The sequence below is a fragment of the Tetrao urogallus genome, assembly GCF_951394365.1.
Source record: "Tetrao urogallus genome assembly, chromosome: 1".
In the NCBI taxonomy this organism is placed as follows: Eukaryota; Metazoa; Chordata; class Aves; order Galliformes; family Phasianidae; genus Tetrao; species Tetrao urogallus.
The window spans coordinates 15318107-15337476 of NC_136813.1; the positions used below are offsets into that span (position 1 = coordinate 15318107).

At 39.8% G+C, this 19370-nt stretch overlaps 1 protein-coding gene across 1 annotated transcript in view; it reads right to left on the reverse strand.

Moving 5' to 3' along the window:
• Positions 1–19370, reverse strand: part of GUCY1A2 (guanylate cyclase 1 soluble subunit alpha 2) — a gene marked incomplete at both ends in the record, with an annotated part of 85643 nt that overhangs the window by 39546 nt on the left and 26727 nt on the right. Inside the window, 2 exons of the mRNA XM_079548077.1 lie at positions 559–702; positions 14619–15104. Coding sequence (XP_079404203.1) covers positions 559–702; positions 14619–15104 — 630 coding nt within the window. The remainder of the gene's footprint in view (positions 1–558; positions 703–14618; positions 15105–19370) is intronic.

A 19370-nucleotide genomic window follows, 5' to 3' on the forward strand; every position in this document is an offset into this window, starting at 1 on the left:
AAGAACTGGTGGTGCGTGGGAAGGAAGAACAGTGTCACCAAGAGCAAGCAGTCCCCACACAATTGTATTCAGGTCAACAACTTTTTGGAAAAAAAGATGTGCCCCTTAGAGTCGCAGAACTATCTGAATGCATCTATAGCAGAGCTGAAGTTCTGGAGCCTACTTCTGAAATGAATTTTTTAAATGCCATTCCATGTGTTAGCTTGCAGCATGGCACAGTCCTGGAGCATGTGAATCATCTCCTTCTCACACTAACTGAACTGGAAGTGTCTAGCAGTGCACCTAGTGCCACAAATAGACTTTCAATGCATATAACAAAGTGACAGCTAACACAAAGCAGACCCCCACACACAGCAAAATGTGCATTATGTGGATGTTAAGTTATGCGCTGTGCTTAAAAAACTAGGCACGAATATTGATGAGGACCACTGAAATATATAAAGTCATATCTTGCAGTAATTTTTAATTCTTGCAGTAGACTTCTACTGACAGAATATAGTGGAGTTAATCAGGCCGATGTACCACTGATGAACTGAGAAGAAAGAGCAAAAGATTTACCTTAATAGGGCTCCCATCTGGAGTGAGAACCTCTTCTGATAGCTCCATCATCTTAAGTGCCATCAAGGCAATGGCTTTAGCATGGCTAAGGCTTTTCTTGTGGAGCCCTGCTGCGACGCAGTACGCATCACCTATTGTTTCCACCTGCAGCAATCAGACAAATCAAATGTTAAAGTAAGATAATGAGAAGAGATAACTACCATTAGTTATCTGCAATTAAATAGCATTGCTTAAAAACATGTGAGCAAAACATCCATAAAATAAGCAGATAGACAGCAGAGCAGAATTAACCTGAGTTTGCAAACAGGTGCAGTCAAAATCTGACACGTGATGGCATAGCGGTTTGTCAATATTACAACCAAAGAAGATCACTACATCTAAAACAATGTATGCCATCAGCTGAGATATGACATTTTCCCACAGCAGTAATGAAGAAAACTCTATTATCGTAAAAGAGAAATTGCTTGCAGCTTTGGCACTATTTTGGTTGAGTTTGCTGTTTGGTAAGAGCAGTTCTACATGATTATAATTCATAATTATTATCTGCTCTGCTAGAAAAGTACATTAAGAAGAGAATTAGAAGAAGCAAAATGTCACCATAAAAAACAGTGAAGAGTCTATGACTGCTCATTAGGAGGCAGCTCGTCCTGGTATAGGGGAGAATTTAAAAATAGATGTTACTGCTACAGACTTTTGACTGCATCTGTCTCTGTTATTTTCAAATGAGAAACGTTGCCTCTCTCTCTTCAGCACAGGCTGAGAGTGAACTCCCTGCCTTCAGGCATCAAGTGCAGCAGGCGGTTCCCTCTGGTCTTTTCAGACAGGACTTCTTTATCTCTCATCCTTTATTTTCTTTAAAGAAAGCTGTCCCTCAGGAGGAAGCAGGAGCAAAAGAAATTACGAAAGCCCTCTGGCTCTGGTTGAAGGCAGCACTGAAGCCCTTGAGTTTTGCAGTTTTATTGACAGCATTGTGATTTCTAGTCTGCCTACGCTCACATCTGCATCATATTCTGCACAAAGCCCATTAACACATGCCCAAGGAGACTAAGCCCTCAAGGCTTCTTGCTAATCCAACTTGGCTTTCACCCTGCACCCAACACTACAGGAATGGCAGAAAAAAGCTTCATAAAAAGTTGGCATGAGAAGAAAGAAGATATTGAGCAAGGAGTTATTCAACAAATAAATACAGATGATTCTTCTTTCTGCATGGACTCTGCCAATAGTGGACCTTCTTAGATTAATTTTCAGTGCAGAGAAACAGAATTAAAGTAATTGCCTCAAAAAGTAAGCATTATATGTAAACATGTCCAGAGCAGGAATCTAGAACAGCAGTATGAGTAAATGCCTCCCACCATCAGACATGAAGAAGCTGTTACTAGCCCATTGCTAAGCTCAACTCTTTAGGATTTCCTGGTGATTGTACAGGAGGATACACAGCAGTGACTTGGGGTTTCTTGTGAGCTGACGACGAACAGATGGTCAAAAGTTTTCAACTACAGAAGGAAGAATTTCTAGCCATTAACTGACATCCTGACCTACAGTTATCTGTTCTTCCATTATTGTTGATTTAGGCTCACTTGTGTCTGTTTCACTGAGTTTTTCATTAGCTGGGGACTTAATATATAGCTCAAACAGAAAAGAAAGAAGGTTGAATTAAGATGTCAAAATTATTTCAATTTATAAAAATATGATATATAATTTTTATGTTCAATTAACAATAAAAGAAGCCAGGAATCATCACAGCTACTTACACAGCTACACAAAAGCCTTCTCTTTCTGTAATTCCTTGAAAATTTTTTGAAAACGTCCAAAAGATTTTCAGTCAGGCCCACAGCAAACCAAAGATTAATGTTCATAATTAATTGATGTAGTTGTATGTACTCTACAATTCAGAATCTGTTTCTTGATAAATATCCTCAGACTGCTAAACACTGCAGAGTGACAATAAGTAAGACTCCCTGCAGATACAGTACATCTACTACAGGCATGAACAGTACTCTTTATAGAGGTTGAGCTCTACAGTAATTGTCCTGCAGTCACTTACTTACTCTTAATTTGAATGGATTTTAGTTGGAATATGATTTCCAGACGGAAGAGAAGCCCAGAAGACAGAATATAATGTCTGAAGTATGGTAACTGGAGAACAGAGGTTAATAAACTACCTCTGGAGCAACACCAGCAGGTTTCTTCTAAGTACAAGGAGCTACAGTTTCTGCTCTGCTACTTAACTGAAAAACTGGAATGATGTCCCCCTGGTATAACACTGGGGTGCTAATTCAGTGGCAGTTCAGAACAGAATGTGCAGCACTCTTCCTCATAAATAAATGAATATGCACAAGGAATTCCTCATACGAACTACTATAAGCAATGAAGGAACTGGAGTGTCACACTTCATTTCACAATATTATGTTCACAGTGGAGGGGAAAAGATCATTTTGTAAGTGAAACTTGTAATGGCAAGTATAACATTTTCATCTAAAATATTCAGGAACCCTAACACTCTAAGGAAACTTACTAGCACAATTTGGAAAGAAAATGCCCATAAAAATGTACAAATGATCATTAAACAGAATTTGTTACCATCATGATCTTAAATTCCTACAGTAATAGCAAAAATTAAATCCCCTGAAAGAAGCACCTGGTGAAGGTGAAATGGCTGTGGTTGTTGCCTTGTATAACTCAGTAGGTTTCCTGTAAAAGCATAATAGATAATTTGGGTTAAAACTGTTACAGCAGAGTGGTGGTTGTCGATTTTTTATGTATAGAGCTGAAAGTTCAATGCGTGTGTGTTCGTTTCTTATGGGTTAACTAAAGCATCAAGAAAACTTCTTGAGTAAGATTAAAAGATTAAAACTAAATTTCCACAAAAGAATGGGCATTAAAATTAAAAACATAACCTGCTTTGCTTCATGAAGCACGTTTACTTTTGCAGTTTGTCCATTGTAGATCCATTATATTCCCTAAAAGTACATGTGTACCATTGTTCCTATCTTCTGAACACTCAATAGGCTGTGCAGGTATTTATTATCTCACTCACAAAGATTATGATATTTAGTGCCTCTTTGCCCTAAAGTAATCTGTTCCAGTGTCTCTACAGACTGTTAAACTGACTTTAGCAAAAATAAATACATAAATAAATTGGAAATAAAAAGTTGGCTTTCTTTCACTTTTATAGGTAAACAGAGTTAAGTAAGTACTGTCTTTAATTCAAAGTGTCATCCAGAAATAAAAGCCTGAAATGCAGGTTGTACTAGTAATCTTATTTCAAGTTGCCTGTTCCACTGACACAAAATTAACTGCTATTGCAGCACTTCTCAAGCCAAATCCAATCAAGGGACATTCTGTATCTTCTTTATATACATATATATATATATATATATATATATATATATATAAAACGTGTGTGTGTGTATGTGTGTATGCACAGAAATAAAAGACTTTTTTTTTTTTTTCTCACAAGACAATGGCAAAAAAAGATTACTGCTCAACAAAGAATGAAAATCTACAGGATACACCTGGATATCTCTATGAGCAGCCTGTGCCAGTGTCTCATTGATCTTTGAGTAAAGAATTTCTTCCTAACGTCTAATCTAAATCTCCCTTCTCTTTGTTTAAAACCATTCCTTCTTTGTCCTATCACTGTATCTGTATATCTCTATCTACCTGCTGACTTTGAAACTTGAGGTATATTTACAGCAAACTATTTTTTTTCTAGTGGATGACAGTCAATACCTCACTAGATGGTCTGAAAACTCAATCTAGCTTTCATCTTTAGATAGTACTTATGCTGACTGGAGCAGAACCAGTCCACTCAACTCAAAGTATTCCTTAAAATATCACAGAAAATGTCCACCAACACCAACCAAGGCAAGAGCTTGCTCATTTTTCCCACTTGCTTCCTCTTACTTTGATATTGGTAATGAGAAAAAAGGCCTGTGTAAGAGGTCGTCCAGGAGCATTATGGTCTTCCCTAATCTTAGACCCAGGGCCACAAGGTATTTGAGAATATGCCAGGTTCGAACAGAATAAACAGATATTTCTCAGCCCTTTCCGTCCTCGATTTCTCATTCTCCACCTATAGAATAATAGATATTTTTTCAAATTCAGTTAAGTTCCTACATAAATCAAATCCTGCTGTCTCACCTGTTTCTGTTAATCACCAGAAGTATTTATTTCTTTTTAAGTATGTGGTCAGAATCACAGTAACCTTAAGTTGGCGGTAAACTTGAAATATTGAACAGCTTCTCTCTACTCCACAGCATTTAAAGCATATATACTATCTTTGGCTGAAGGGTAGCTTACTTCTAAACTGTTTATCACTTATGAGCAGTCAGCCAATGGCTGGAAAGTCTCTTACTGCTGGGAGATATTCTATAAAGTCTCACTGTGTAACAGTGAAATAATGACAAACAGCAGTTGCTATGATAAAGTTTCTTCTTTAGGAGTTTCAGAATGAAAATACGTAAATAAGCAGCATGGAAAGAGATAATGGCCTGGATGATTGTAATTTCATTCTCTTCCCCTTCCTCCTTTGACTTTTCTCAACAACAACAAAAAAATTCTGCTGGTTTGCATGTGATTTTTCTCTCCACATAAAAGAGGATAGATAATATTCCATCTTAAAATATTGGCTTGTCATTTCACTTCTCTTCCAGGCATATTTCCACTCTCCCCCCACATAAAGGCACATTGTTCAAGGTGCATCCATAAAGTACATAATCCTTGTATTTCAGGCAATAAATCTCAAAATGAAAGGCTAAAAAGAAGTCTGCCAAATGTACTGACATTTCATAAGTAGCTATTCTAAGGGCCTTTTGTACTTCTTCAAGTTCCCACATTTGGATGTGGCACCCTGGCATTTAGATAATTGAGGTGATAGTTGCCACTGCTTTTTCCCCCTTTTACTGTATGTTTTAATTTCAGACTGAAAAATTTGCTATACAAATTGCAATGGGAAAAAGTGAAGGTGAAAATTATTACCACTTTCTGTTATCTTCATGATGTAACATATAAACTGGTCAAAGAGTCATTATAGTAATGGTAAAATATTTTTTAAAATGGCAATAATGAAATCTGCTGGGTTTTCTTTTATTTTCTGATTTGTAACCTCCTGGGAAGGGGAGTGGAGGGAAGGAAAAGAGGAGGGGAGGGGAGGGGACCAGCAGGTGAGTGTCTGCCAGAATGTCAGCCTATATCTTCCTTTAATGACCGTGAGTGAAACTGACACCTCAGTCTCCTTGGTTGATGCAATGTTGTTTATATTTCTCTTTTTAACTAAAATTAATACCCTTGAATACTCCATTGCCTCTTAGTCAATCCCAGACATTACTGCCTGTCCCCATGGGACTATGCAGTACGTAGCTCTTTGAACAGAGATCATCATTTCCATTTGCAAAACTCATGGAAAGTCAGGCCTTGAACTAATCAGTACTCTAAAGCACCTTATTGAGGGGCAGCACAATGCTTGGTGGTGTTGGGAATTACTCCAGTACCAATATGACATAAAGCAATGGAATTAGGAAAGAAGTAATTCTGGATTGATGCTGATTACATGACAGAAATTAAAATGTAGTAAACCTCATTTTAATCAATCAAAATACACTCCATGCATTAAGGAATATGGCATGATACTAAAGAATATCACATGATTAAATAGCCACAACCTCAAATTATATGAAAAGAAAGAAGCAACATACCTAGCACATAGGCTACAAGTATATAAGGTGGAGACTATCCGGGTGAGTTTGGCTCATCTAACCAAAGACATCTATAATGTGGTTCTTACGAGATATTCATTCCCAGTTCTGTTTATATTGAATGGACAGAAATGGAAATGCTAGCAGATGCTGTGCTAACCACCTCACATAGAAAAAGATGAACCTCATATGAAAAAAGTTTCATGCTCATCCTGTAATATTGTACTTTTACTTTATTTAAAGTAAGTCTAGATGAACAATTATTTACTGCAAATAGCATATTTTCATATTCTCTGTCCCAGAATCATGTAAGAGAAGGTTCTAACAAGACCATGGGAAGAGGAAGAAGAGAAAATGAAACATGGAAGGCCGTGGAAGGCTGAATTTTAGGAGTAGAACAGGTCAAGTTTTGGGAAACTGAACAGGCTTTCAATAAAGCTGGTACCTAGAAATAAAGATAAATAAGTGGTAACAAAGCTAATCCCTAGAAAGATAGATGAACAATTGGAAAACCTTCATATGATCCATACTTTAGGCTCCTTTGCACTCAAAGATAAATCTAGAATCTAGGCTTGGAACAGAATTTATTGGAGAATAGGAAGCTTAATTGATTCCTATGATTACATTAAAAAAAAAAAAAAAAAAAAAAGACTTTAAGCTTATTAATTTGTTTTGAAGACCTGAAAGTAATTTCTCAATATGGAAATTTGGAAAGTCATGATATGTTCCTGGCTGTCTCTTAGTCAGATTAAGCTCCGTGCACACTTCTGCTCCTGCACTTATTGGAGCACACCCTTGCTTTCTGCACACTTAGGCTGCATTCCCATGGGATTACATAAATATATAAGGAGGTTGTTTCTTAAGTCTCTTTTCAGCATGGTGCCAGGATTCAGGATAGGAATGCACCTGGAAGTGGAAGATGGGAAGTGTTCTCAGGTACTGCATGTGTTATCCTTTTCAGCTATATTTCTTTACAACTGCAAAACTGAAGCACAAAATACCTCAAAACAATGTATTTATTTTATTAAAGCTAAAATATTTTTTGCCTAAAGGAATACAGCAAAATTCAACCTTAAGAAGAAATTCTTGCATTTGACTCTATAAAAAACATTCAAAGTAATTACTACCTCCCATTGGGTTTTCTTTCATCTGTTTTCCGCCCTAAGTCGTAGAGCTGAAGACTTAGGGAAAAGCTAAGGTATATGGAACGTGGTGCTCTAAAATTGTCATTTGGACACCATTATTCCTGTCCATTACTTCTACTTCAACCACAAATAAAATACCTTTTTAATTGGTATAGGACAAAGACTGAAGAATAGGGAGATATCTCCATTTATATTGTCAGTAGTCTCAGTACTCACTATAGGCAGCAATTTATTTAATATCTGTATTCTACCTCAAGACGATATTGAAATCTCCTGTAATTTCTTCTACCCATCTCCTTCTGAATACATCTCTGCAAATCACTAATAACTTTACAATACTGTAATTCGGGATGAGAATAATACCCTGCTTCAGTGACACTGAATAAAGCCTCTAATTTAAGCTATTCAATTATAAATTTTCTATAGTCAATGAAAAGAAAAAAAATGTCCATGGCACGATTTACTCTATCGTGAAGTCTGGAAACACCATTTTTCTACCCTACAGGAGGACTCATATCTCAACATCTTCACTTAATTTACTGAGTGAAGAGGCTGGAGCTGTGAGTGCTCAGCTGGGAGAAGAGGAGGCTCAGTAGAATCTCTTCAGTGTCTATTAATACCTGAAGGGAGAGAGCAAAGAGGATGGAGACAGGCTCTGCTTAATGGTGCCCACTGCCATGACAAGAGTCAATAGGCACAAACTGGAACATGACAAGTTCCTTCTGAACACCAGAAAACACTTCTGTGCTGTGCAAGTGATGGAGGGCTGGCACAGGCTGCCCAAAGGCTGTGGAGTTTCATCCTTGGAAATCTCCCAGAAGCAATGTGGATGTGGTCCTGGGGATGTGGTCCTGAGGATGCTGCTCCAGGTGTCCTTGCTTGAACAGGGCTTGGGCCAGAGGTCCCTTCAAACCTCAAGCATTCTGTGAAAATGTGATTCTGTGACCCTGAGGTAATTTCCAGACCTACTTTTTTATGGCTATATATAAAGGCAGAACACTTATCTTTTTCCAAGTATCCAAAACTCGTTTTCTTTATGTTGTGTGAACTGAAATTAAAGTTTAGTCCTATTTGTATTTTCAAGTATCCTCTATATCATTGCACAGAAAAGCTTTGAAATACAGTTGAATCATGAGATGCTGTGAAGTTTAAAAATGTTGATTAGCTTAAAGTACTTAGGGCTGGTTTTAGTTGTTAGTCATTTCGGCTTTTGGCTTTTTTTCCAGAAATGAATTCTACATGTTGGATACAGCATTATTTATAAATCCATCAATTCTTTGGGATACTTTAAAAAGGAATTTTTTTATTTTTTAATTTTTTTAAGCTTTCAGCAATTTAAAAATAGGATATGGGAATAATCTCATTTAGTTTCAATCTCAGTGTTTGAATCTCTTATTTTCAGCTCTGAACTTCAAAAATTAACTCCCAAGCAATGAACAATTGTGCTTCATCTTCAAGGTAACCCTCAATGCTTTTATGATGCTGAATTCTGCTTTCAGAAATAGTTTAGTGTATGGAAATCCCCTCCCACATGAGAAGTGAATTCCAAGTATCAACGAAGTTCAGAAATCTCTGGTAAAGCTAAGTATCTTACTACAAATCCCCGCTCCTTCCCTAGAGCCTAATTATGAAGCAATCGTTCTTACCAGACCTGAGGGCATTTTATTTTTAGCGAGTTTAATGACGCCACATGCTTGCAAATTCACGTGCATTTTACAAGAGTTTTATTCCAACTTCTTTCTACAGCATCTACTTAGCATCTTAAAAATAATCTTTCAGTATCCATTCTTTCATCTACACATTTATTCAGTGTGCTGTTTTTCTTATTAAAGGAAAACAGACAAACGGTTCCTGCTGTGTAGAACTAATACCCAGCATTTTAAAAGTTGTTTTTTCCTCATTAGTTATAATAGAGACATGCTAGAAGACTTACAGTTTACATTAGGCCAACATCAGGTTTGCACACATCAGTCATGGAAAACGTAAGGCATAGTATATAAACAATTTAACTCTTTTGTTGGTCAGAGTCAAACGGTAAAAATCTCATTGAATGTTTATGATGAATAGAATCTGGTTAGCATTCTGCCTTATGTGAGGTATTTGCAAAGTCAAAGTAAAGAACTGTCTAATAAAATAAGCACACATTAAAATAAATAAGTTTCACAGATGAAGCACACTTAAGTTCAATGTGACAAGCCTTGTCCTCAGGCAAGGTCTTAGTTTATTGCAGCTACCTCTGGTAGTATGCTCTAGAGCTGAGACAATGCTGGTCTTTGAAATGGAAATATCTTAGACTGATGGAACGTGAAATCAATATTCTCCAGTCTTTCAGGGAGACTAAAAGGGAAAAACATGACACAAGCAAACAAAGTGCTCAAGTATGAATGATGTTTTTTAAAAAAACCTAGCATCAGGGAGCCCTGCGTGCTGCAACGAGGTATGCTCTTGGACAGAAGTCTTTTTCAGCCACTATAACTGGACTTTCTTTTTGGTATGGAGAAGGGAGCACTAAAGAAGAATAAACTTCTGGGTCGTACCCAAGCAAAAAGTCAGGAGGTAGCCAGGATTCACAATCAAACTGAGGTCTTGGGAAGCACTCCCACAACCTGCAGGTTGGACATAGGCTCAATGCTCCCAGACAACATGAAAGATATGGAATGAGACACATAAATGTGCACTTCTCAGGCAAGACAATAATGGAAGAAGGAAGTAGAAAAAAAAAAAAGACAGAAGTAAACCTATAGAAGCATGGTATTCATGAAGAAGAAATCATATACAGAAGCAGAAGCCCTGGATTCTTTAGAGAATTCTTGGGTGATTAATTGCCTAGAGCAGGAGAACATGTACTCATGTTTTAGTGCTTTGTACAGGTCTGTATGTACATAAAGAGTAACTGTTTTGGAGCCTGAATGTATGTTTGCTTCATTTGCACATCTCCCTAAACACAAAAAATGTGAATCCTCCACAAGGTTGAAGCAAGATACAGGCTTAAAGAAATAGGAAGTCTTTAAGTATCTGGCAGCTCTCTGTTGAGAATATAGCAGATCTGTAGCACAATTTCAGACAAACAGGAGTCTTCTGTAGGTTTTTCTTTGTTCATTTTTAAACATAACCCTATAGCGCTTCTGAGTTTCCCCCAAAACATAGGTGTCCCATCTTGGCCCAGACTTCATAAGGGAGTGAGAGACTCTGTGTCACAGCAAAGAATGTATGGCCAAAGAAACTACCACAGCATCTTGTATCCTTATGCAATAAAAGACAAGGGAGGGAAAAGGGGTCTTTTCAGAAAGCTAACAAGGGGAAAAGAGCTGATGACACCCATCCAGGCAAAAAAAAAAAACAACTGAACAACAAAAATAGGTTAAATAATCCTGCATCAAAGACATTACTTGGAGGGAGAAACAGAGGCTGCAGGAAGCTTGAACATGAAAGATTTCAGTCTTCAAGACTAAGTTTTAAATGCTAGCTATGGCTGCAGCATATCTAAATAGCTAATATCTAAGTAGTAGATGGCTTAGCCGAAGCATCATTTCCCAGCTCTTGGCTCGTAATAACATGAATTCAGATACAGATAAAAATGGGTCAAAACAAAAACACAGTCAGGCCAACCAGGATATGTTTTACCCTAATCATTTGCTTTCAAAATTTATTAATATCCATCTCAGTGCTTCTTCTCCTGGAGTCCGTGTTTCTATCTGCATGTCTATAGTCACTAACTTATAAAGCAGCTCTGGTCTTCAGAATTGCACCCGTATCGCTATGATTTGCACTCCCTTCTGGACAGCATTCTTCTCTCCCACTCATCAGTATCAAGACAAATATGATTAGCTCAGACAGTGAACAGCACCAGTTTCCAAAGGCATTGCCAGGTCTCAGCTTTCTTGCATCCTCTATCGGTTGTACTACCTCACAAGTGCCCTATTCATCTTCTCATCAGTTGTATGCAAGAAAATTCTTTCTAAATTTCAGTCTAAAATATAAATTGCTAGAACTGTCACCCATGCTGATATCACAATGCATCTCAGTTACTGCTTTGTTCTCCCTAAGCCTGTAGAAATGTAACCTGCCATCTCTGGCATCTATTCCATATGCTACTGCTTTGAAGTTTATTGTCTGAGCCCATCATTCGCTCATGACATTCGTACCTGTGCATCCTCCTGCTGGATACTCTTTCCCTTTCTCATCACTTACAGGTACGTACTTTCATTTCCAAGGAATTTCAAAGTCTAATTCATCCTCCTTCAGCCCTCTTCAAGACTTTCTTTTTCTGTACCAACAGCTCATTACGCTTGCCCTCCATGTTCTACTTGTTAAATACAAGTATCTCTGTTCTTCAGTTGCATTCCCCATTTATCTGTAAATATTCCTGAATAAATAGTACGAGACAACTGAAAAGTATTACATTCATTGTCTGACTCCAAAATTAGAAGCACTGAGGTTCTGAATTCGTAATGCTGTAGCAGTAAAGCTGGGTGAATAATTTACAGCATGAAGCTTATTTAATGAATTTTGCTTAATTTTCTGTTTATAGAATGATGAATTTGGTCTTCAGAAGTACTGTACCAATAATTTTTGCAAATTATTTTTTCCACATTGCTGAAGCATAAGCAAATTTGAAAACAGTTGTGTTTTGATGTTCAGGATAAATTTCTGTTACAGGACTATGTCTTAAAAGTAGGCTGTCAGTACAAACACTGGTGATGATATATCTAAAACTCACTGCCTGAGAATAACTTCTGAAATAGTAGCTGTGGTGGTGGTGATCATCCCTATTAATAAAATTAGTTTCAAAAATATCATCTGGGAAAAAAAAAAAAAAGGAAGAGATACGAGCACATAAGTTACTTTTATTTTAAAATGCAAATGCTTTTTCAAAAGGAGTTGTGTTTATATCTTAAGCCTGATTCTCTAAGGAAATGAAAGATGGTTCAGTGGCTGAGTTTTTTGTCCTTTTGTAATGCTTAATTGAGTCGCATTCACTTAATCCCACTGTAACTTTTTTGGACTCCTAATTAAGAAAAGAAAAATAAATGGGAAAAATAAAAATAAAAAAGAGATTTCAAAGACCCATATCCTGCAGGTTGAGAGAAGATTCATGCCTGGATCAGTGTGGGAGATTCAGAACATTGTTCCCAGCTGCAGAACTGGCTGTCGTGTGAACCCAGCAACAACAGGATCCCACTGGCATTCTGAGCTCCACAACCAGCAAGCATAGCACACACACACAGCTCCAAAACAAGCGCACGCTACCTTACTTGTAGGGGTCAAGACTGTGGACAGAACCTGAAGACAGGGATGGGGTGTAGGGATGCTCAGGATGCATGAGGGAGTAGGGAAATGAAGGCAAACCTGCAATGAAGGGATCTGAGGAAGACCCAGCAGTTCTTCTTCCTTAAGGCAGTAACGGTGGATAAATAATGTTTGAGGTGTAAGACAACCTTCCATAGAAAAACAGGCTTTGTTTATTCTTCTGCTCATTACATGGAGGTCTTAATTTCTTTTTTTTTTTTTGAGTACACATACTTGATGTGTAAATCTCATCTTGCCCATCTCAGCAGCCATCATCTTACACAACTGATCAGAACAATGTTGCTATGCAGTAACTTCTTCCATCTAAAGTGCCAGAAAGTAGTGAAAGGCAGTAATGCACGGTCTAAATGGCCTAATCTTCACAACTAATGTAAAAATATTCCTTCATAGTGTTTTCAGAGGACTCTGCCAACCTGCCCTCCATACAGATCAGAGGTTATTAGATACTTTATTTCCTATTGCTATGCAATCATAGTTTTTAACAAAAGAGTGTCCTGAATGCCTCAGAACAGATAACTAAAATTAAGCTCTGGGAAAACACTGACTACATCTATATATCCTACAGAGCATACAAAATGGAGTCACAAGGTACAGCTTTTAATGGTGGGTCAGAAGCTCCTCGAGTCTTATTGTCAGAGCTGACTTGAGAACCAGCACAGTAACAGCAGACTAATACAAACCAACATCAAAGTTCCCATCTTTTCTAGCTACAACACACACACACACACACAAAAAAAAAAAAAAAAAAAAAAAAGTAGAAGAAGAAATGAGTGTTGATACCTTCCATTCTAGTCTTCTAGTCTTCCTACAGCATGACATTGGCTTCTGAGCATTAGTAACAGTAACCAGTAGCCTAGGAGCTCAAAACTAATTTAAAGCATGATGTTTTATCTTGGTAGTGTCATATCAACTTATATCTTTGCAATATACATTTCTACCCATGGCAGTTATTAAAACTTTGCAGCAACAATAGCTATTATTATTTGAGTAGAGAATTAATATTTTTGGAAGCCTGTTAGAGAGTACTGGATGATAAAAACTAAAGGAATGCCAGTACTGTGAGGACCTCCTCTCTACAGTCTATGAACAAAAACTATTTAATGCAAGTGGAAAACCGGTGATTCAGTTTGAAAGCCTCAGATGGAAAATGAAGTCAACATATAATTTTAAAACTATGATTTTTTTCTTTGATGTATTCAAAGTTATAAAAATACACTTGTTCTGCTTTTCCTATCACAAAATCAAAATGTATGCTATATACAAAACATATTTTCTATTACACAGGATAATTACACAGGTAGTATTTTAACTATACTAATTAAATTCTGTCTCCCTTCTTTTTTCCTCTCAAATACCTGGAAACCAAATCCCCTCAAGAGAATGAAGGAGCTGCAGTCTGTAACAAGGACTAACAGTGTGACAATTCCTTTTTGCAGGGCAGTAAAGGACTGGGGCACAACACTAATATCTCACACTCATTCCATTTACTATGAATGGACAGCTGCTGTTCTCTTCCTAATCTTGAGTGGAAGGTTAAATCTAAACCGAAAGAACATTCAGGCTCTGCTGAAACAGAGAATACTCTAGTGCTTTTCAGAAGCTAAGGACATCACTGAGGTCTTCATCATCCTTACTGCACTATAACTGAAGTGTCACTTAAAGAAAACCAGACTATTACACAGGAGGTGTGTACCCCTATAGGAAAAAAGGAATGTTGGACATACATTGCCATGAGGTAAACATGATGACAGCACAACATTAAAGTATTTGATTTCAATGAACAAATTTCAGATTCCTTTTTTCCTGTGATGTAAATAATTGCCTTTCACACTTTTGGAGGGGAGATACTGGTAACTTTTTCCATCTTAGTTTCCATTAGATTTTACTAACTTAAGACTTCGGCTATTACCTTGTAGATGTCCAGGAATCCACACTGATGGTCAAACCGTGTGTAGAGTTCATTCAGCATGCTGATGACTTGCATGGGTGTGCACTGCGCACAGATGGCTGTAAAGCCAACAATATCTGAGAAGAGCATGGTGACATCATCAAACTTCCTGGCCTGAACTTGCTGTCCCTGCCACAGCTGCTGAGCCACTTCTTCAGGGAAAATAGAAATAAGGAGATCGACTGTTTTCTTTTTCTCCTCTTCCAGGGCTTGGTGTGTGCGTTCTAGCGTTGCCTTCAGTTTATCCATTCTTTTTTTCAAGCCATCTTGGGCCTTTGCTTGCTCCCCAACCAATATAACATCACGAGTAGCATCATGGATAGGTATGTCCGACAGATGGAGGCCTCGGCCCATCAGTTCATCCAGCTTGTCCACACAGGGAGACCCCAGAAACAAAATTGAATTGGATTCTGGCACATGAATCATTTGTCCCTTAACTTCCATCACCTGCAAAATAAAACCAGATATTAGAACAGCGAAGATCACCTGATAAATGGATTTCTCATCTAATTCCTCCCTATTTACTCTTCAGTTGAAATGATAAGCATAAACTGCAGCCTTTTACACAGTTGCATCTTAAACACCTGTTCAAATAATAAGACTCACATAGTCTGCTCATCAAGGTAAGTCAGAAAATAGTCTATATTCACACAAAAAATTTCCCAAATCGAGCATGGGACTCCATTTTAGCTCGATCAGATCAGAAAGCAACCACAATAACACGTATTTCTCAGAAAGGGTGTAAATAATGCTTCTAAGTTGTGCTCCTTGAACATACCTGGCCTTAAAAGCAAATTCATGAGTAGCTTTTTATCTGTTAATTAGAAACAAATTTTAAAATCATTAATTAAAGAAAATTAAAGGTTAACTACAACTATCTGAAAGCAGTCTAGGTGAAGTAGCTTCTGTTTTTTTTGCTGCTTGGAAGCAGCGTCACGATCCCAGGCGCTGGTGCTTATGGGGGACTTCAATTGTCCAGATATTTGCTGGAAAAGCAATGTGGCCAGGCATGCGCGGTCCAGATGGTTCCTGCAATGTGTTGAAGACAACTTCTTGATGCAGGTGGTTGAGGAACCGACGAGGAGAGGGGTACTGCTGGACCTTATTCTCACTAATAGAGAAGGGCTTGTGAGGGAAGTAAAGGTCGGGGGTAGCTTGGGTTGCAGTGACCACAAGATGGTGGAGTTCAAGATCCTGAGTGGAAGAAGTAAAGCAAAAAGTAGGATTGCTATCCTGGACTTTAGGAGAGCCGACTTCGATCTCTTCCGGGACCTACTTGGAGCTGTCTCATGGGCTAGGGTGTTGGAAGACAAGGGGGCCTGTGAGAGCTGGTGGGCATTTAAGCAGCTCTTCTTCCAAGCTCAGGATCGGTGTGTCCCTGTGAGGAAGAAATCGGGAAAGGGTGGCAGGAGACCTGTGTGGATGAGCAAGGAGCTCGTGCACAAACTCAAAGGAAAGAAGAAAGCCCATGAAATGTGGAAAAAGGGTCTGACTACTTGGGAAGAATACAGGAATGTTGTCAGGGTCTGCAGGGATGCGACAAGGAAGGCTAAAGCCCGCCTGGAATTAAATCTGGCAAAGGGGATAAAGGATAATAAAAAAGGTTTTTTCAAGTACGTTAACAGTAAAAGGAAGACTAGGGAGAATGTGGCTCCCCTGCTAAGTGACGGGGGTGTGCTGGTAACGGGGGATGCTGAGAAGGCGGAGATACTGAATGCCTTCTTTGCTTCTGTTTTCAGTGAAAAAGCTCCCACTCGGGAATCTGAGACCCTGGGGGTGAGTGAGAGGATCTGGGGAATGGAAGACCTCCCTTCTGTCAGGGAAGAGGTGGTCCAGGAGCGCCTAGGCAACACAAATCCATGGGACCTGATGGGATTCATCCACAGGAGCTGAGGGAGCTGGCAGAGGTGGTTGCTGAACCGCTTTCGGTCATCTTTGAGAAGTCTTGGAGGACGGGGGAGGTGCCTGAAGACTGGAGGATAGCCAGTGACACTCCGGTCTTCAAAAAGGGCAAGAAGGAAGACCCAGGTAATTATAGGCCAGTCAGCCTCACCTCTGTCCCTGGAAAGGTGATGGAACAGCTGGTGCTGGATGTCATCTCCAGACAACTGGAAGAAAAGGAGGTTATCAGGAGTAGTCAGCACGGGTTCACAAGGGGGAGGTCGTGCTTGACCAACCTGGTAGCCTTCTATGATGTTGTCTCTGGCTGGGTGGATGGGGGGAGAGCAGTGGATGTAGTCTACCTTGATTTCAGCAAGGCTTTTGATACTGTCCCCCACGACATCCTTATAACAAAGCTGAGGAAGTGTGGGATAGATGAGTGGACAGTGAGGTGGGTTGAGAACTGGCTGACTGGCAGAGCACAGAGGGTCGTTGTTGGTGGTGCAGAGTCCGGTTGGAGGCCTGTAACCAGCGGTGTTCCTCAGGGGTCTGTGCTGGGTCCGGTCTTGTTCAACATCTTCATCAATGACCTTGATGAGGGGATAATGGCCACCCTCAGCAAGTTTGCTGATGATACGAAGTTGGGAGGATTGGCTGACACGCCTGAAGGCTGTTTTGCCATTCAGCAAGACATGGATAGGCTGGAGAGCTGGGCAGAAAAAAACCGGATGAGGTTTAACAAAAGCAAGTGTAGAGTCTTGCATCTGGGGAGGAATAATTGCATGCACCGGTACAGGTTGGGGGATGACCTGCTGGAGGGGAGCTCTGCGGAGAGGGACCTGGGTGTCCTGGTGGACGACAGGTTGGCCATGAGCCAGCAGTGTGCCCCTGTAGCCAAAAAGGCCAATGGCTTACTGGGGTGCATTAAAAAGAGCGTGGCCAGCAGGTCGAGGGAGGTGATCCTCCCCCTCTACTCTGCCCTGGTGAGGCCTCATCTGGAGTACTGCGTCCAGTTCTGGGCTCCCCAGTACAAAAAAGACAGGGATCTCTTGGAAAGAGTCCAGCGGAGGGCCACGAAGATGGTGAAGGGCCTGGAGCATCTCTCCTATGAGGAAAGGCTGAGTGAACTGGGTCTGTTCAGCCTTGGGAAGAGAAGACTGAGAGGGGACCTGATCCAGGTCTATAAATATCTAAGGTGTGGGGGGCAGAATGGCGAGGCCAGACTGTTTTCAGTGGTGAGTGGAGACAGGACAAGGGGAAACGGCCGGAAACTGCAGCATAGGAAGTTCCGCACAAATGTGCGCAAGAACTTCTTTACAGTGAGGTGACGGAGCACTGGAACAGGCTGCCCAGGGAGGTGGTGGAGTCTCCTTCTCTGGAGATGTTCAAGACCTACCTGGATGCCTACCTGTGCGATCTGGTGTAGGGAACCTGCTTTGGCAGGGGGGTTGGACACGATGATCTCTGGAGGTCCCTTCCAACCCCTACAATTCTGTGATTCTGTGATTCTGTGATTCTTTTTAAGGAAACACCTACTAATTCAAATGTTCTCATGCTATAGAGGAGTCTAGTAAGAGCAGACACGAAGAAGAACTCCTATAAAATAATTAACGCCACGGAAAAAGTTTATCAGTGCCTCTATTTCCCATTTGCTTTCTCACGTATGCAGTGTATTTGATGGATGACATTCTGTTAGAGTTCACAGATTTCTTCCTGATAAAGATCCATACAGTTTGTATTTGCAGAATGGAAGAGAAAACAAAAGAGAAGAATTATCAGAAAAGATCAGGTGGTATACTGTCCTGCTGGATAGATTTTGCATTTGGCTGTTAAATGGCCATACATGCCATCTTCTGAGTCCAGTAGTTGATACAGATGAGTCCCTGGCTTGTCACCTCTTGTTACCTTTCAGTGCATTTGACAGAGAGTTTTTCTATTTTCCATACCTAGAACATCACTGGCATACAAAATAAATGTACATTGTCAGTTTCCTTTTCCACTTTCAGGTGAAAACAGGCTGTTAGCTCCAAAGAGTGTGACCATGTCCCCAAGATGAGCCTGTAGTGCCTGTGGTGCCCAGAACTAGAACAAGCTGCCCAGAGATGTGGTCTGTTCCCCTTCCCTGGACACATTCAAGGTCAGACTGGAGGGACTCTGAGCAACCTGATGGAGCTATAGGTGGCCCTGTTCACTGCAGGGGAGTTGGACAAGATGACTTTTAAAGGTCCCTTCCAATTCAAACAATTCTATGATAAGCAAGGCAAGTCACTGGGCCTCAGAACTTGCTTCTGCTGTCAGCCTGCTGCTAGATGGGAAGAAAAATAATGCACCTCTCTGTGCTCCTGCTTCCCTTCTGTCTCATTCTGAGATGTTTCTCTGGTCAGTGTGGTTCAGCAGTCCTGGTTCTGCCCCCCTCCACCTCCTTGTGTACTCCCAGCTCCTCGCCCAGCAGAAGGGTATGAGAAGCTGAAATGTCCTTGACTCTATGTAAGCACTGCACAGCACCAACTCAAAAAACAGTATGTTATCAGCATTATTTTTCTCCCAAAACCAAAATATAGGATCATACCAGCCACTATAAAGAAAATTAACTCTATCTCAACTAAAACCAGGACAGTGTCCTGATTCAATTCCAACTTTACCCTCTTCAGCCTGGAAAAGAGAAGGCTCTGAGACCTCATATCCACCTTGCTATACCTGAAAGGGCCTACAGGAAAGCTGGGGAGTATCTTTTGGGCAGGTAGCAACAGGATGAGTGGAAATGGTATTAAAGTGAAAGAGGTTAGATTTAGACTAGATAGATGAAGAAATTCATTACTGTGGGGATGGTGA